This window comes from Homarus americanus, unplaced genomic scaffold (genome assembly GCF_018991925.1).
Source record: "Homarus americanus isolate GMGI-L3 unplaced genomic scaffold, GMGI_Hamer_2.0 scaffold8020, whole genome shotgun sequence".
Classification (NCBI taxonomy): Eukaryota; Metazoa; Arthropoda; class Malacostraca; order Decapoda; family Nephropidae; genus Homarus; species Homarus americanus.
In genome coordinates this window covers 50,001-70,000 of record NW_024712315.1, presented here as the reverse complement: position 1 = coordinate 70,000, position 20,000 = coordinate 50,001, and the positions used below count along the sequence as shown (strand labels likewise).

General features: G+C 42.5%; 1 protein-coding gene across 4 annotated transcripts in view; it reads left to right on the top strand.

Moving 5' to 3' along the window:
• Window positions 1-20,000, top strand: part of LOC121859985 (mast/stem cell growth factor receptor kita-like) — a 41,641-nt gene that overhangs the window by 10,017 nt on the left and 11,624 nt on the right. For 3 of the 4 annotated variants that reach the window (XM_042356993.1, XM_042356984.1, XM_042356975.1), the window contains exons 3-10: window positions 2,197-3,423; window positions 3,672-3,724; window positions 4,441-4,587; window positions 4,703-4,889; window positions 5,050-5,283; window positions 5,496-5,617; window positions 5,965-6,138; window positions 6,272-6,430. In XM_042356993.1, the coding sequence (XP_042212927.1) occupies window positions 2,205-3,423; window positions 3,672-3,724; window positions 4,441-4,587; window positions 4,703-4,889; window positions 5,050-5,283; window positions 5,496-5,617; window positions 5,965-6,138; window positions 6,272-6,430 (2,295 nt within the window). In that variant the 5' untranslated portion in view covers window positions 2,197-2,204. The remainder of the gene's footprint in view (window positions 1-2,196; window positions 3,424-3,671; window positions 3,725-4,440; window positions 4,588-4,702; window positions 4,890-5,049; window positions 5,284-5,495; window positions 5,618-5,964; window positions 6,139-6,271; window positions 6,431-20,000) is intronic. The other variant, XM_042357003.1, reaches the window with a different exon arrangement.

Sequence of the window (20,000 nt, the reverse complement as noted above, 5' to 3'; positions counted from 1 at the left end):
TTGGCGAAATTTTCCGTTATTTAAAACAGATAATGACATTTCCATCCATTAAGGAGACGACCAAACAAATTTTCCTCTATTATAGATGACAAAAGACGGGCGAAAGTTCGTCTGGCGCAACTTTGAAAAGCTTGTTAATGAGCTTTTATAAATCCACTATGTAATTATCATGAAGGAACGCCAGTGTAGGCAGGAGGTGAAGTGTCCATAATGCCAGTACTGGTAAAGAGTGAGGAAAACCTTACGTCTGGCGATTGTAAGAGGAAACGCCAGGCTTAGGTGTTTTGCCTGTGCTGGTGATAGTTAGTAGCAAGAGCCTTTACGATTTCCGCCGGTTCATGAAGCCCCTTTTCGCGCCAAAACTCGTCAGCTGGGAACAGACTGGCGGGAAAGTTGCAACTGTATAATGTAAACAGTAGGATGAGTTTGTTTACAAAGCAGCGAGTGAGATGAATGAACCGCTACCATACTGTACAACACCCTCCTCCTCCTACTCCTACCCGGACCCACACGGATTCGGCGTCTCAAGGATTCGACGTCTCAAGGATTCGCTGTTTCAAGGATTCGGTGTTTCAAGGATTCGGTGTTCCAAGGATTCGGTGTTTCAAGGATTCGGTGTTCCAAGGATTCGGTGTGTCAAGGATTCGGTGTCTCAAGGATTCGGTGTTTCAAGGATTCGGTGTTCCAAGGATTCGGTGTCTCAAGGATTCGGTGTCTCAAGGGAGTAAATTTCTTTACCCCTCTTATTGGTTAAAGTCAAAAGAGAGTAACAGAAAATTAATAAAGGAAGAAAATGATAAAATAATAATATTTTCGCCGTTGATACCTCAGACAGACAGACAAATAGACAGACACAGACAGACACAGACGTTTCATTCTCACAGCCGATCAGATTCAGCTTATGAAGTACGAACATATGGAGAGGATGGAAGTAAAAGATAAAGAAACTGTAATACAAAAGTTGATGATGGGAGAGAGAGAGAGAGAGAGAGAGAGAGAGAGAGATTAGGGTGAAGGATACAGTCAAAGGAAGGAAGAGAGACACCCAGGAGAGCGTGACGTGGAGGTGTGTGTGTGTGTGTGTAATAATAATAATAATAATAATAATAAACGGTTTATTAATAGAGTTGCAGCCGGTGGGTGAAAATATACAAACTTACATGTGATTTAGACATAATGATATGCTTTCTATACATTTACAGGGCTGTACAGTGTGTGTGTGTGTGTGTGTGTGTTACAAGAGGTCTTCAGGTTAATTAATTGCAGGTATATAATGGAATCAATCTATATTTTCTCATCTTGAAGCAAATATGATTGGTTCCCCAGCGCTGAGAGAGAGAGAGAGAGAGAGAGAGAGAGACTGGAATCCAGGAATTGCTAGGAAATTTACCTCTGGTTACTTCCAAGTTCACTCACCTGAATGGGAATATCTTGGAATGAACATGGAATTTAGCTTTGGATAAATAGGAATATCATTTGGGAGGTTTAAAAGAGAATTAAGTTGGAATAGGTAGGTTGGAATATAGATAAGCTGGAATCGTCAAGTTTGTAATGAAGGGAAACTGGAATGTCGAAATTTGGAATGTAATGAAGTTGGAATCATGATAGAAAGTAGCCAGTGTGAGCTATAGGAATCACACACACACACACACACACAGGGTCGATCCATCAGCTTGTTAATGTTAGCGTCGCGCATGGCCAAGTTATCACACAAGGAAGCTCTGTCTTTACCCCTGAGGTTTGTGCTGTCTCTGTCTGTCTGTCTCTCTCTTTCTTTATCTTTCTTTCTTTCTTTCTTTCTTTTTTTTATGTATATTTGTCTCTCTGTTTGGCTGCCTGATTTTCTCTCTCTCTCTCTCTCTCTCTCTCTCTCTCTCCAGGTCGTCTCCTCACCACACGTCCGCCTCTCACTTAACAATAATGGTTTCCGATCATCATCTTCTTCACGACCGATTACCCAATTGTCTTTATCATGGAACATAAGATCCATCCTCGGGTGTGCTGCCTCGGGTCACTCCCTCGGTGAGGTATGGCTCAAGTTGGTCGAATTTTACTCATTAAATCAACGTGTGTGTGTGTGTGTGTGTGTTCTGATGGGTAGTTTCATTAGTGGAGAGAGAGAGAGAGAGAGACCTGGCACTGAACTTGTATTATATATTACATCAACTGAACATGTATCTTCTCTCTCTTCACCAGGAGGCACAATGGTCCCGACGGAAGAAGATCGCTCACTATCCAGCGCTCTTGTAGCCCCAGACTCCTCCCCTTCTTCTTCTTCTTCTCCAATCACAGGAGGCCTTCTTGGATATGAGTCAGTTGGCCCCACCCCTCATTCCCCTAACTCCTCAAGCCCCGCCTCCAACTCCTCAAGCCCTGCCCATAATTCTGGGAGCTCCAGTCATGATTCCTTAAGCTCCACCCATAAGCCAGTAATCTCCACCCCTTTATCCTTAAGCTCCACCCATATAATAGTAAACTCCACCTCTTTATCCTTAAGTTCCAGCTATACACCAATAAGTTCCACCCCCCTGCCCCTAAGCTCCACACCCCATCATTCAAGCTCATATGATCCCACCCTACAGGTCATAAACTCCGTCTCTAATCCTAATCCTAACCATGAACCCCTAATTCCAGCTCCCAATTCCACTACCTTAATCCTTCAGCCATTAAACTCCTCCCCCAGTTCCTCTGACTCCACCCCTGAGTCACTTAACTCCTCCACCAGTTCTCTTGACTCCACCCCTGAGTCAGTAAACTCTACAGCAGGTATGTTTAACCCCCCCAACGTCTTGCTCTCTACCCCGGAGCTGGTCACCACCACCCACCTGCCCACCTTCAGGACGTCGGCGTCATCCTCTCCTGATGACCCCAGTGAAGTAATCCAAGATGGGAACTCGACAGCCAGAACCCAAGACCTTGAGAGAGAACCCCAAGAACCTCTCACCTCAGACAAGAACTCGACCACCAGAACCCAGGAGAGTATCCTCGACTCAGCCACCAGGACCCCAGATCTCGACAGGGGAGGATCTCAAGCCTCCCTCAGCCCAGTCATGAACCTCACATCAACCACACCTCCGTCAGGTAGCAAAAGGCGACAGAGTGAACCGAACCTCAAGGGAACGACATCATCCCCCAGGGTCCTCATCAGTACCACACCAAGAGCGAGAAACAGTTCTAAGATTCATCCCTCTAAACGAAAACCCTCCCTGAAGTTCTCAAGGAGTATGACGCAGAGGTCAGCGCCATCTGACATCCAAAACACGGACCCCCAAGTGGACTCCCGGGTCAACGTGTGTCACAATGATCCGTGTGGTCCTGGTATATCCTGCCATCCTACACCACAGGGAAAGACTCCTTTTGAATGTATCTGTAGTAATGGTGAAAAGCGACTCCAACCCAACGAGACCTGCCAAGATATTCACAGTAAGTACATCCTCAAATTCCTCATTCCATCGTTCTAGTTTTTTTTTCCCTCCCATTAAATAAAATTATTATGACTTACACACAAGTTGGGTGTTGGGTTGGAGCCCTTGAACTCTTTGTCACCAATGAGCCTTTGTGTTCGAGATGGCGTGACCTATGTGAGAGGGGGGAGGGGTGGTGTATTATTTCCTATAGACTAAATGGTCCAATATTTATTTACCTTTTCTCTGTATCGTGTCACTCTACAGTTGCTGGTGTCCCTCAGCCCCGGCCTATAGCTCCCTCCAGCCATCCTAACAAGGTGAGGGGTCCTAAAAACGTCTCTGTTTGTTTACTAAATAGAAATCTCCTTGTTTATGTTTGTGTTTGTTTGTGTGTGTTCTATAATGTTTTACCGATGTTTAGACGTAAGTAATTAATTGAAAAAATCATCTATTCTCATTTGATCTAAGCTGACTTGACCTAACCTAACCTAACCTAACCCACATCTTGTTTAAGACAGTCTACAGTACACCCACGCCTTGCTTAAGACTCCCCTATTCATTTTGCTTTAATAATAATAATAATAATAATAATAATAATAATAATAATAATAATAATAATAATAATAATAATAATAAAAGGTTTATTAATAGAGTTGCAGCCGGTGGCTGAAAATATACAGACTTACATTTGATTTAGACATAATGATATTTTAGGTGTTTATAATGTTAAATATCCTAAATTATTCTTTTATATTATCTTATTTGTCCGGTTTATTGGTTTATTAATTTGGTTTAGGTGTGTGTAACTTATTTTTATGGATATTTTATGACGTTAGGTCCATTCAACCAATCAGAAGTTTTGTTTATCATTACGTCATCTCCATCACACCTATCAGTAACTTTGTTTATCATTATGTCACACTCATCTTACCAATCATAGTTTTGTTTATCATTACGTCATACTCATCACACCAATCAACAAGCTTCCTCCATGACGTCAACTTCATCTCACCAATCAGCGCTCATTTTTCAGTCCTCCCCTTTACAGTCGAAGAATCTGGTTAGCGCAGCGGTAGTAGTGGCGCTGGTGATGGTTGTGGTGCTGATGCTGGTCTATTGGCGGAGGAAGAACCTTTACACGCTACTGAGACACAGACAGAGGGAAAAGAAATCAGGACCAGTAAGAGAGAGAGAATTTGTTGTTGATATGTTATGAATATATATATTGAATATATACTAAACTTCAACCAGTCTTTCACTCAAACTAACCCCCCCCCTCTTCCCTCCCTCCACAGCAGTCACCCGGGAGCCTGGCGAAGAGTTCGTCACTCTTAACACACAACTTCGCCAGCAACCCCAACTACTACGCTCAGTCACCGGACAATTTGCCTCTACACACCCTGGCGGTCCAGCTGATAGACTCAGACCAAATCTCCTTTATCGGTGTGCTGGGGGAGGGATGCTTCGGAAAGGTGTACAAAGGTGAGAGATGCTGTACAAAGGCGTGTCAAGGTGTACAGAGGAATGCCAGCGTGTACAAAGGTCAATAACTATCCTTAACATGTATTTAATTGTTTACAAATAGGAAATAAAAGCCCAGAAACATAGCGTCTCCACACACACACTATTTTACCCTCTACAGGAACGTATGGCCCACGCTGTCCCCCGGAGAGTGTGAGTGAGGTGACGAACGACGAGGAACAAGGAGAAGGAGGAGGTACCGGGGAAGAGGAGGAGGTGAACTTGACGGTGGCGGTGAAGGTGCTGAAGGAGTCTGCAGGAGTAGAAGCCGAAGCTGACTTTAGGAGAGAGGTGGAGATCATGTCAGCCTTCAAACACGAAAATATATTGTCTCTGATCGGCATAGTGGCTACAGGTGAGAGAGAGAGAGAGAGAGAGAGAGAGAGAGAGAGAGTCGTAAATACAGATACCTATAGATACATAGATTTTTTTTTAGATAAATAAATAAAAATCAATCTTTCACTATAATCTTGTACCTCTATAATTACTGTACCTCTATAGCTACTGTACCTCTATAATCACTGTAACTGTACCACTGTATAATCACTCTACCCTCGTCCTCCTCAGAGCTGGGCAAGACGCCGTGGATGGTCTTCGAGTACATGGCCTATGGTGATCTTGCGGAGGTGCTGAGATCCTGCTCTAAACCCTTCTACAGTAATGACTCCCCCATCAAGTCCCTCAGTCGGGTGAGTTGTGGAGGTGGTGTGGGTGTGTGGGTGGGGGTGTGGTAGTGTGGATAGTGGTGGTGTGGATGGTATGGATATAAGTTTGTGTAATGATTTGGATTAGAGTTGTGGATAGTCCATTGACAACTCATCCTATAGAACCCGGGTACGATCCCAATATGGGTATATGCAAATAAATATTGTCATTTTCACCTTAATTACCTGTATGTTCTTGTAATAACCTCTATCACACACCTCTCATATCCCTCTCACACCCCTCTCTCGCACCTTACATCCCTTCACCCCCCTCACACCCCCCTCTCACATCCCTCTCACACCCCTCTCACACCTCTCTCACACCCCTACAGGAGGATCTACTCAACATCAGCGTGCAAATAGCCTCAGGGATGGAGTACCTGAGCTCTCAACATTTCGTACACAGAGACCTGGCGTGTAGGAACTGCCTGGTGGGGGAGAACTTGACGGTGAAGATCTCTGACTTCGGCATGTCCAGGGATGTGTACACCTGTGATTACTATAAGGTGAGTAGAGAAAGAGAGAGAGACACACACACACACACACACACACACACACACACACACACACACACACACACACACACACACACACCATTTCGCCTCCTCCTTCTCACCTCTTTATCATTTGTTGCCATAGATCGGAGGGTCCAGGTTGCTGCCAGTGAGGTGGATGGCACACGAGAGTATTATGTATGGCAAGTTTACCCTGGAGAGTGACGTATGGAGCTTTGCCGTGGTGCTTTGGGAAATTTACTCCTTTGGCAAACAACCCTACTATGGCAACCCGAACGAAAATGTGAGTATATGTGTGTCTTTTATGGCAACCTATTTGTTATTGTTTAGTAACATATGGCGACGTGAATTTTATGGCAACCTGACTTTTTCATTAATAATTTATGGCAACGTCACTTTTTATTGACAGCTTATGGCGACTTCACTATTTTTGGTTGATTATCTATGAAAGTTATGGCAATCCCAATGCAAAACATGAGAAGATGTGTCTGTTATGGCAACCTGTAGTTTTTTATGACAACTTATGGCGAGTTGTCTCTCTCTCTCTCTCTCTCTCTCTCTCTCTCTCTCTCTCTCTCTCATTCCCCTCATTCTCTCACTCTCTTAGTCACCTCCTCCCACGCATCCCCTCCCTCTCTCCCCCCCTCTCTCCCCCACTCCCTCCCTCTCTCCCCCACTCCCTCCCTCTCTCACACAGCAGCTTTAAGCCCTCTCACCACCCACACACCTCTCCATTGACCCATGCTAGTTCCCTGTTCTGAATTACCTCACGAATTATTTAACTTTACGGTCTACCTTGAAATTCCCTTAAGTCTATGATTTTACTCTTATAATTCCACTAATTATCTGATTTTACCTTAACTTTACGATTTATTGAAGTAAATTCTCGTAACTCTGTTGTTTCTCTAAATTAATTCCCTTAATTCTTTTACCCCTTCCCCCTTTTGTTGTTGTTTTTGTTGTTCTTCTTGTTCTTCTTCTTCAATTTCTTCGTGTTCTTCTTGTTCTTCTTCCTTCCTACCCAATCTCTCTCTCTGTCCACATTCTTTCATCCTCTCCCGCAATCTCCCCTCCCTCCCCTCCCTCCCATTCCCCCCTCTCTGTTCCCTCCCACCACATGAGTAACCTTTGACGTCATGAACAGACCTCCCCCCTCCACTCCCCTCTCCCTTCTCCCCCTTCCTCCTCCCTTCTCCCCCCTTCCTCCCTTTTAGTCTCATCCGTGCCTTAGCAATACCTCTCTCTCTCTTTTTCCTTCTCTCTCTCTCTCTTTTCGTCTCAATCCTTCTGCACTAGACACACCCCTCTCTCCTCCTCCTTCCTCCTTCCCTCCTTCCCTCCTCCTCCCTCTCCTCTCCTTCCTCCTTCCCTCCCTCCTTCCCTACCTCTCTCCTCATCTCTCCCTCCTCCTTCCCTCCCTCCCTCCCTCCTTCCTCCTCTTTTCCTCCTCCTCCCTCCTCCCTCTCTCCCTCCCTCTCTCCCTCTCTCCCTCCCTCCCTCAAGGTCAGACCAGCTCGTGTTAGCTCCATACTACACTCGTCTTAAGTTCAAGTCCGTAATTTGCATAAAAACAATATTTTTACACCTTCCCTTAAGACCGTAGAGTGTAGGTTAGGTTAGGTTAGGTTAGGTTAGGTTAGGTTATGTTGGGTAGGTTTAGGTTAGGTTAAGTTTGTGTTAGATTAGATTAAGTTAGTTTCAGGGTTGGTTAGATTAGATTAGGATAGTGTTGATTTGGTTGAGTGTACGCTAACCACACACACACACACACACACGAGAAAGGAGAAACATATGTTGGGGATAATTAGACCAAATAATTCATACACAAAAAGTAAATTGGACAGAGAGTAATTGAAGAAACAAGTAATGAAGGAAAGAAGCAAAGAGAGGAGAGTTTTGTTGTTGTTTTTGTTGTCCTTGTTTTTTGTTATTATTGTTTTTTGTTATTGTTATTATTATTATTGTTGTTGTTGTTGTTGTTGTTGTTATTGGTGTTGTTGTTGTTGTTGTTATTGTTATTGGTGTTGTTGTTGTTATTGTTGTTGTTATTGGTGTTGTTGTTGTTATTGTTGTTGTTGTTGTTGTTATTGTTGTTTTTATGGTGTTCTTAATCTTTCTCGTGGTGTGAAAAAAGAGAGAGAGTCGAGAGGTGATGTAAACTTGAGGATAAAAACATAAGAAAAATAAGAAACTACGTAAGAACAGTAATAGAGACGCACACACACACACACACACACACAGACACACACACACACACAGACAGTGGTAATGACTATACCTCTCCGACCCAATGATGATGATGATGAGGTGAAAAAAAGGTAATGATGGAGGTGATGAAGAAATGGAGATAGAGAGAGAGAGAGAGAGAGAGAGAGAGAGAGAGAGAGAGAGAGTAGAAAAAATTAAGGTTAAATAGAAGATAATTGATGAATATTTCAGAAGAAGAATAGAGGAAGAGCCCAGACAGTACTAGTAGACAACACAATTCAACTCTCTCTCTCTCTCTCTCTCTCGCTTACTCTCTCAAGAGCCTCACCAAAACAACCAACTTGAAACATCCTGATGAGAAACCCCTTCCTAATCCTAATTTTTAACCTAATCCTACCAATCCTCTCACCTGAAAAGACGAATTAGATTCACTGGTAATCTAATCATCCACCAGAACTTAGATAATCAACCTAGAATTGATCATCAACCAAAAAATTCACATTAAAGGGGTCAAGATTATGGAGACCCCACGATAAAGTTACCATATAGTCGTATTGAAATTCTTGTTTTTAATTCCACTTACGTTTCAATTTTCTTCATTTTACTTACTGGGTCATTAAGTTAGATGATTTTAGGGTCGTTTGGTGTGGTAGTTGTTATTGAAGAGTAAATGGGCATAGAGAAGTAATTAAAGAAAGTGTTTTGTGATTGTTTTTGTCATGTTGTGTTGATGAGTTCACAATAGGGAGGGTCCTCTCTCTCACAGGCGTCCACTCCGCGTGTGCTGAGAACTATACCACCTGTGAGAGAGAGAGTCAGACAAACCCCTGAGCCTTACAAACATAAATACGTCACTCAAGAGAAGAACACAGTTTACCTATAATCCGCATACCGGACCACGAACGATCCCCATAATCCGGATTCACAAATCGCCTTCATGAACGGATTCACTGGACAACAAAAAAGGAACTATTGTCTAAAAATCCCTCTGCCGTCCGTGTCTATTCATGCGTCCATACGTCCGTTCATACGTTAGGTCATTCGTGCGTCCGTTCGTCTAAAAGTGAATACAACGCTCACATCTTATCTCAAATATCACCAGTTCGCTATCAGAACACTCTAGTTGACCCAGGCGTGAAGAGGTGCCTTATTTGACAGTTGGGCGAGTGAAGGTGGTCGATTGCAGTGTCTCCCATATTGGCAGAGTCTTAGCATTCAATTCCCTTAATCCAGAGAGTCGCCAACAGACCATCGAGGTTGAGTGACGCACTTATATTATAGAGAGAGAGAGAGAGAGAGAGAGAGAGAGAGAGAGAGAGATTTTGTAGTCGTAGATTCTATGTTATATGTTTGTGTAAATATGGTCTGTGTGTGTGTGTGTGTGTGTGTGATAATAATAATAATAATAATAATAATAATAATAATAATAACAAACGGTTTATTAATAGAGTTGCAGCCGGTGGCTGAAAATATACAGATTTACATTTGATTTAGACATAATGATATAACATGCATTGAATACATTTACAGGGCTGTGCAGTGCATAAATCAGGAGTTGTTTATTATTTTAACAATAGATGGGATGGTGCTGTTCTTATATCTATCGGTGCGGGCTCTTATGGGCTGGATTTTGTTGTAGTGGCGGACTGCGCGAGTTGGGTGGGGGCTGCAGGTGGCAGGAGGTGGCGATGGCGAGGGTGGTGCAGTAGTCCACGGCCAAACCTTTCCAGTGCTTGGTGGTGGAGGTCACTGAGGGATGGCATTTCCAGGGTGGAGAGAGCGTTGGTGTAGCCGGAGTATTCTGCGCCGAGCATGATTCTGCAGGCCCTTTTCTGTACCTTCTCTAGCTGACGTTGTTGGGTGGAGTTGAGAGAAGACGACCAGGCTGGTGACGCATACGTTAGTTTGGGGAGAATAGAGGCGTTGTAGATGGTCCTCAGCTCTGGCGTGGGTCTCCCAAGTGACCTAAGTCGTCGTAGCATGTAGAGACGGTACGAGGCTGCCTTGACTGTGTTATTTACATGGGCCTTCCAGTCAAGTTTGTTGTGTATAATTACACCCAGGAGTTTGGCAGACTGCACCAGCTGGAGAGGATGGGCACCCACTGTGACTGCTGGGGCTTGCACTGGAGTGGTGGCGGTATTGATGTGCATGACTACGGTTTTGGTGTGGTTGATGGTGACCTTGTTCTCCGTAGTCCATGCCTGTAGCCTGTCCAGGGTGCCTTGGGGCGATGAGTAGTTTGGTGCGGTGTTGTCCACTGAAACCCCCACAGTGCAGTCATCCACGTACATCCACCTGTGAGGAGTGTCTGATAGAGCGTCGTTGATCAGGATGAGGAAGCACAGTGGTCCCATCTTGTGTGTGTGTGTGTGTGTGTGTGTAGAGTAAATCGTGTGGGTACATGGAAAAACAAATAATTAAAACAAACACACAGACACCAAACACAACACAAAACAGAGAAATGACCAAACGTGACAAAAATATAAAAATAAACAAAAACAAACAAAATCAAACAAATTATTAAAATAAACAAAACAAAAAATAAAATAAAAAGTTAGGGGACAGAATGAGGCGCGGCCCACACCATTGATCAGCTGACGCGGGGAGTTCCCTTAGACAGGTGAGCGGTGGAGGAGGTGGTCAGCAAATCAGAGAAAATAGAAAAAGAAATAACATGTTTATTTTTATTTATTTATTATTATTATTATTATTATTATTATTATTATTATTATTATTATTAAAAAAATCTTCTTTGTTATTTATTTCCTTATGCATGTAAGTACTTATTTACTTAGTGAAGGAGAAGGAGGGGAGGGAGAAGAGTAGGAGAAGTAAGAGAAGGAAGAAGAAGAATGGGAGGTGAAGAAGAATGAGAAGGAATAAAACAAGAATAAACCCCTCCACCCCCCATAATTACCTGTGTTTACCAATATTTGTTTGTTTACATATACCAATAAATCATACCTTTATGTTTACACCTGACCAATCAGCTGTTGTCCCCGCTATGAGGGACACACTGACGCAGACTATTGTAAACCTTTGTGACTTGGTGTATAAATGTCTGGTGATTGTTATTGCGGCCACAATATAGGATGTGATTGTTGTTCAGAATGGAAAGGGATAAATTTGATCAATGGAACAATAAGAATCTCAAAGGATTATTGCAGGTCAGGTTAGGTCAGGTCAGGTTAGGTTAGGTTAGGTTAGGTTAAGTTAGGTTGAAGATTTCGTGTTTTCCAGCTTATTTTTCTAGGATGATTGAATACGCTTTTCCTAACCTAACCTAACCTAACCTAACCTAACCTAACCATATATCAGGTAAGGTCAAGTTCAGGTGTTTAATCATCAGGTGGGATAGGAAAGAGATCCAACTTCTCAGGTATTCCCTATAGACTCAGACAACACCACAAGTGACACCATCCTGTTGTTCCAGTTGGCTATAGGGAGGAGAGAGTGACAGATTGGCACGATAAGGGTCGTTAATGCCTGGAACGAGGTGATTATGGTGTCGTTAACAAGTTTTCTTCTTCCTACGAGTTGTGGGAGTGATTTGGTGGTGTGTGTGTGTGTGTGGGGGGTGGGGGGTGGTGTGTGTGTGTGTGGGGGGCAAGTGGGGTGGTGTGTGTGTGTGTGTGTGTGGGGGTGGGGTGGTGTGTGTGTGTGTGTGTGTGTGTGTGTGTGTTTACTTATATGAGTGGGTTAGATTTAGAGTGATATATAAGTAGAGCGAAGTGGCGCGAGTATGTGTTTGTGTTTGAATATTTATGCACGCGCGCAGCTGTGTGTGTGTGTGTGTGTGTGTGTGTGTGTATGTATGTAAAGGTAGGTACTTGTAAATACATACATGTTTATTGGATTGTGTCTCTGTGTATATATTACAAGCCCATGTACGTACGTGTGTAGTAAGTAACTACATTAAGAAAGATGATGGGAACTTAGAGAGAGAGAGAGAGAGAGAGAGAGAGAGAGAGAGAGAGAGAGAGAGAGAGAGAGAGAGAGAGAGAGACGTACAACCACTCTCATCTCGCCACTCTGACCTTCTTGCATGTCCGGAGAGAGGGAGAGGAGGAGGAGGAGGAGGAGGAGGGGGGAAGGTAAAAAGGGAAGAGGTGAGGTGGAAGGAATGAGTCCGTGGGAAGAAGGAGAAGTAGGAGGAGGAGGAAGGGGGGATAGAAATGAGAGAGAGAGAGAGAGAGAGAGAGAGAGAGAGAGAGAGAGAGAGAGAGAGGCTGAATAATGGATGATGGAGGGAAGGAGGGAGGAGGGACGGATAAGTGGAGGGTACTGTGAAGAGAAAGGGGAAGGAGAGAACGGGGAGAGGAAGGATTCTAGGAGAGAGAGAGAAAGTGAAAAAGAAATAATTCTTCTTTTTCTTCTATATATATACCTGTCCGTATGTATGTATGATTTGTCGATATGTATAAGCAAGTATTACTCCCTATGTATGTATATATCTACACATACACACACATAATACAATATTAAAACTGCAATGCAACTTTGAATAATATTGCCATGAAAATTGCAATAATATATGAATATCACTGCAATATTTACTGTGTATTGCAACTCTTATCTTCATCCCTTATATAAACTAGACTTATTGCATGTTGACAAGGATTGCAATGATGAGGTTTTTTATCACGTTGCAGAATGATATTACTTGTTGAGACGTCTTTGTTCAAGGTGTTAAGCCGTGTGTGTGTGTGTGTGTGTGTGTGTGTGTGTGTGTGTGTGTAATAGAGAGAGAGGGAAATACAACTGGCTGAGATACACACACACACACAACAGTTCAGGATGACTCACTATATAATAACAAGGTCATAACTACCATCACTATATCATTACGCCCCTCACTCGTCCAATTAGTGTAGGGAGGGGTATGGTATCTGTCATGTCCGGGTAAATGTTTGTTTGTGTGTGTGTGTGTGTGTGTGTGTGTGTGTGTGTGCGTGTGCGTGTGTGTAAGTGTATAAGTGAGTGCGTATGTGTGTATCTCAGCTAGTTTGATTTCCTTCTCTATTGCTCACACACACACACACACACACACACACACACATTTACCCTGACATTCATTTATATTCTATTTTTTCACTAGGATGACAGACACTCAGACACGACCCTCGTAGACATGAGAGCTATTGAAGACACACGTACTTCATCCTGGGGTAAAAAAGATGAGATAAATATTGTCGTGTGTTATAATGAATGGAAGAATTATAGGCCTTGTCTGACAGTCTAGTTACATAGGCCTATGCTAAGTAATCCTGTGTTTTTTGACTCACCACACGTAGGTTTGGTGAGAGGTGAGGGGTGGGGGGTGAGGGGATTTTCTCTGTTTGTTAATCTAGGGAAGTGTGTTATTATTATTATTATTATTATTATTATTATTATTATTATTATTATTATTATTATTATTATTATTATTGTTATTGTTGTTGTTGTTGTTGATATCATTTCCTTCATTGAAAGAAGATTTCCTCAATGAATTAAACTAACGATGACAATTCCGAATTTTATTGAAAGGAATTTATTTTAATGAGATGTGTAGCGAGTGAGGCTGTATATAGGCCTAAGTGCTTACTGTATAGGCCTACGTATTGAGGCTCTTCCTGCTTATTCTCTTTCAGTGTGGATTATGTAGTGAAGTATTATAGATGGGTGTGAGAGAGAGAGAGAGAGAGAGAGAGAAAGACTAGATTTCTCTCTCTCTCTGTCGGTCTCTCTCTCTCATCTTCCTATCCATCTGTGTCTCCTCTTCCCATCTCTCTATCTATCTCTCTGTCTCTACTTTCCTTATATCTCTCTTCCCACAAATAAATCTGATGCCTTAAAGTTCTCTCTCTCTCTCTGTCGTTTTCTCTCTTTATGTCTTTGTCTTCTTTCTTTCTTTGTCTGTCTGTTTGTATATCTGTCTTCTTTTTCTCTGTCTCTCGCTCTGTCTGTCTCTCGCTCTGTCTGTCTCTCTGGACCGACCTAAGCACCTCGGCTTTTCCTGTTCAGAAGTTCGAGGGGTGAGTCAGCGTTATATCCTAAAGAGATGTTGGTTATTTCGTCTTTAAACTCTGCGTTGAATAGTGTTAAAGACGTTGAAACTCTGCGTTGAATAGGGTTAAAGACGTTGAAACTCTGCGTTGAATAGTGTTAAAGGCGTTGAAACTCTGCGTTGAATAGTGTTAAAGACGTTGAAACTCTGCGTTGAATAGTGTTAAAGGCGTTGAAACTCTGCGTTGAATAGTGTTAAAGGCGTTGAAACTCTGCGTTGAATAGTGTTAAAGACGTTGAAACTCTGCGTTGAATAGTGTTAAAGGCGTTGAAACTCTGCGTTGAATAGTGTTAAAGCAAACTCTGCGTTGAATAGTGTTAAAGACGTTGAAACCGCGTTGAATAGTGTTAAAGACGTTGAAACCTGCGTTGAATAGTGTTAAAGGCGTTGAAACTCTGCGCGTTGAATAGCGTTAAAGGCGTTGTCCTGCGTTGAATAGTGTTAAAGACGCGAAACCTGCGTTGAATAGTGTTAAAGGCGTTGAAACCTGCGTTGAATAGTGCTGCGCGCTGGAAACCCCTAAGTGTTGAATAGTGTTAAAGACGCTGAAACTCTGCGTTGAATAGTGTTAAAGGCGTTGAAACCTGCGCTGAATAGTGTTAAAGGCGTTGAAACTCTGCGTTGATAGTGTTGTAAAGCATTGAAACTCTGCGTTGAATAGTGTTAAAGACGTCGTTGAAACTCTGCGTTGAATAGTGTTAAAGGCGTTGAAACCGCGCTGAATAGTGTTAAAGGCGTTGAAACCTGCGTTGAATAGTGTTAAAGACGTTGAAAAACCTCTATGCTGAATAGTGTTAAAGGCGTTGAAACTCTGCGTTGAATAGTGTTAAAGGCGTTGAAACTCTGCGTTGAATAGTGTTAAAGGCGTTGAAACTCTGCGTTGAATAGTGTTAAAGGCGTTGAAACTCTGCGTTGAATAGTGTTAAAGGCGTTGAAACTCTGCGTTGAATAGTGTTAAAGACGTTGAAACTCTGCGTTGAATAGTGTTAAAGGCGTTGAAACTCTGCGTTGAATGGGGTTAAAGGCGTTGAAACTCTGCGTTGAATAGTGTTAAAGACGTTGAAACTCTGCGTTGAATAGGGTTAAAGACGTTGAAACTCTGCGTTGAATGGGGTTAAAGGCGATAAATAAGGTCATTTGCGTTGAATTTCTGCGCTGATTAATTATGTGTCGTACTTTTGCGTTGAAAGAAGTTAAGTCATATTTTCCTCATATTATTTCTTTCTTTTTCTAATAAATTCAAATCTGTAAAAAAATAATCACGAAAAATCACCTTAAATTAGAGATTTTATTTCAACCAATTTCAATAGGTTTAAAAATTCTCGAAAAAAACCCAAATTGGGATTTTATTTTACCCAATTTGAATGCATCAAAAATCATAAGAAATTATTTTTTTTTTCGAATTCAAATGGGTTAAATAAATCACCTAATTAGCGCTTTTATTTTCGACACTTTAAATGGGGTTAAAATCTGGCAAAATCGACCTAAAATTAGGCTTTTGTCTCTTGTCGAATCTTTCTATTTTAATCGACCTTGAAGTCACTTTACACAGAGATGCCTCGACTTACAGCAATGAGTGACGCTGACAGCCCCCCCCCCTCTCTCTTTCTAGACTGCTACTACGCACTGGGGTATGTGAATCATGTGTTGTTATTATTATTATTATTAGAGACCTTTGAGTTGAAGGAAAGGAAGAGGGGGAGATAGGGGTAGGGGGAGGGGGGAAGAGAGGGGGAGGGGGAAACAGAGGAGAGGGGGTAAACAGAGGGTAGGGGGGAAGAGAAGGGGAGGAGTGTTTACAGTACCAGATTGGGTCTTATTGGGGGAAGGTCCATATGTTGCCAGCTGACTCTGAGACACACACACACACACACACACACACACCTTCACACGACCACACACAATGTCCACACACACACACCTATACCTACATACATTTTATATATACAGATAAACAAACCGTGTGGTGGTATTATGTGCATGTGCCCTGGTGGAAGACAGATTGCCTTCACCCCGTCATTACCGTCCGCCTAATTAAAGTTTGTCTTCGTTAACACTCTGCCTGTTGATAAATAAATAGTCACGTGTTGCCTTTTGCTGGACGCTATGATAATAAACACACATCCTCTGTAACTCCTTCTGAGTGTTCCTGGCCACTCAGACGGACTCCAGCAGGGCCCGGTCACTCCTTTTGATCACAGTACCACTCAGAACTCAGAGGGTCACTCAGAATGTTTTTGTGTTGGGTTTCATGTTATTGTGGATTTTCAAGGGTTTATTAGTATATTTGGATCACCTGAAGATTAAGACACCTTAGTATATTTCACCTGAAGAATAACCACCCTAATCTTACCTGACCTGACCTAACTATTTCACATAAACTAGAATACAAAGACGAATTCTCAGAGGATCTTAGGTTAAATTTCCTTTCTAACCGGAAATATTCGACCGTACTTAACTGATTCACTTATTCTGGGACAAAATGTCTCATGAAAACGGTGTCGAAATAACCGTAAGACTTCACCACTTGGAGTTGTATTCATCTGGGAAGTAGTTACGAGATGTTGAGAATATGAACCCGAGTTACAGAGTCACAGAAATTCACGAGTTTAATATTATTTATCACCCAGACTGAGGTTGAATAAACACAACGGGACACAGTAGAGTCTCAGTATAGTTTCGACGTCATCTTTGTCGCTACTACTGAGTCACACACACGGCTTCAATGACACACACAGCTTCAATGACTCACACAGCTTCAATGACTCACAGTTCTAATGAGTTACTTCCCCAGTCACAGTAAAAAAAATTCTTTGTCCGATCCCTTGAGAATCCATTTTAAGCGTTCCAAATAGATCCATTCTAATATCTCCAATTAAAAGAGAGGAATAATCGCACGAATCTATGAGTTATGCATATCCGGGGTGAGAAATATTGTTTGTTTACAAGTATGACGTCAGCGGGACCTGCGCGGGCTAGATGCGCAGTATGTCTTCCTGGAGCAATGTTGCCAACGTGATAATTATAACTGTTGAATTTACTCGCATGAATGAAGCGTTTGTTTATAGTGGAGTATATTTTCTGGCACGTGAATGTCTGTCGCTCGTGTTGTCAAGTAGAGTCAACTGTGTAATAGGAATTATATATGAGATTGTGTAAAGAGTAAACGGTATCAATGAAAATGGAAACCCGTCGCGTCTTTTTAAAGTGACCCATTTTCTTTGATGTTAGAATAGATTTTTATACATATGTCTATTCTGTTTACATTAGCTATTTGTTTATATATTCCGCTGTTTGCTTATTCGACATATTTATTCACTACTTGTACAGGTATACAATCTACGAAACTATTTATAAAAACGTCAGAAACTCAATAAATGATATATTTTTACACAATATATCACAAATAAATAATATATTCCCCCCAAAAGCGTCATTATTTAGATACGTGAGGTACAGAGAGACAGAGAGACAGACACAAACAGGAAGAGACAGGAAGAGACAGTGAGAGAAAATGACTCAGAGTTTCGAATAGTTATCAAGACTTCCGACACTCCCAGGCGTTGGTCGATAGTGTGACGTTAAAACAGTCAACAAGAGAGAGATGTCAGCGCTATCAGGTGAGGAGGTGGCACCTACCTACCCACCTACCTACCCACCCCAACCCACCTACCTACCCACCCCAACCCACCTACCTACCCACCTACCCCTACCTACATACCTACCTAGCTCCCCACCCCTCCACCCACCCCTACCTACCTACCTACCTACCTGCCTCACACACACACACACACCGCCTCTGATAACAGCTGATAACAACGTCAAGCAACACAGAAAACGTTGGAAAATTACTGCACTCGGAATAAACGTGGAAGATGGATTCTCAATGGCCCGTAAATTAATATTTTTTACCCTAAATGGAGATACGTGAACGTTTGTATCCGAGCCAATTGCCTTACGACACATGGTTGAATTCTTATAGGATCGTAAGTTCAATTTTTACCCTAAATGGAGAGAAGAGAACGTGTCAAATCTTCATCTGATCCAGCTAATGGCTCACATGAAGATTAGACACCCTCCAGCTTCTTTCACCTGAAGATTAACCACCCCAACGATGCCTATGAGGGTTAGGTTATAGTTTCCAGGTCAAGTGACTTGTTCTCCACCTGTTCAGTTTTTTGTTAGCGTTAGTTAGACTATTATGACTGACTGACTGACTGACTGACTGACTGACTGACGGAGTACCTTTTCTGGCGTTCAAATAAACATACATTAATTTATGCACTTTACCGGTGTCGACGTGAGCCAGCTCTCTCTCTCTCTCTCTCTCTCTCTCTCTCTCTCTCTCTCCCAGACTCTTCCCATACGTAAGCAGCTGTTGGCCCCCTCAGTTGCCACTTTTTGTTTTTGTTTGAATAAAAGTCTGGCGAGGGATTTTTACCAGACCCGTTCCCTCACCTAACCTATTAGGAGTTTTTTCTAATATTGTCGTAAGTTAGTCTAGGGTGTGATTTATTCTGGTAAGTCAGTTTTTAGCGTGATTTATGAGGGGAAAGTCTTGGCGGTGTTGACGTTTTCGCGAAATTTTTTGGCGGAGGGAACGAAATTTGGTGTAGTTTAGACTTTGAAAGGAAGTGTGGTGATGGGTGTCTGTCTGTCTGTCTGTCTGTCTGTCTGTCTGTCTGTAAACAGATGCAAATGACGTAAAGAAACTAGCACGTACCTTCTACACACGCACACACACACACACACACACACACATTAATTCATAGTCAAGGATTTTCACCTCACTAATTAAATGCTCCTTCAGGTGTGTTAATGACCTTATTAAACTTGAACTTACCTGGCCAAAGACCGTGTGAGCGGGGAGGGAAGGAGGGAGAGGGAAAGAGGGAGGGGAAGAAGGAGGGGTTAGGAGAGGGAGGAGGGGTAGGGGTCATGGGTGTCAAGTGGAGAGGTCATGGTGCTTCACGAACTTGACCTGACCTGCGTCCTGTGTCACAACAGAGAGAGAGAGAGAGAGAGAGAGAGAGAGAGAGAGAGAGAGAGAGAGAGAGAGAGAGAGAGAGAGAGAGAGGCATATTATTCCCACTCATCACACACACACAACCTGCCCTCTTAGTATCTAATACGTGCCTTACGGTCGTACTTACCTCACAGATTTTCAGGAATTTCACCTCAAAAAGCGCCTTCGCAGTCTCTCCATCATGTCGTTGAGCACGTTCTTGCCCCCACTAAGTAAATGTAGTCGGAATTACAGCTTTATTGAGTGTTTACTGAATTTTACTGCCCCGGAGAGTGTGGTTAAACATGTTCTTGCCCTCGGATGGAGATGTGGTTGGAAATCCTTGTTTTTCGTGACGTTTAACAGCTTCGGAAGGTGTGGTTTAGCATATTCTTCTCCCTCAGTGTCTCGTTCATCACATTTTTTACCTCTTTGTAAATGAGGCTGAAATTCCTAATCTTATACATGCATTTTCACTCGTACAGACATGTTTAGCCCGTGTAAGAGAATATGGCTGGAATTCCTGGCTTTTGGTTGAGGAATTTTGACCTTTATCGCATTACCACAGCGTGTTGTTAAGTATGTTTTTGT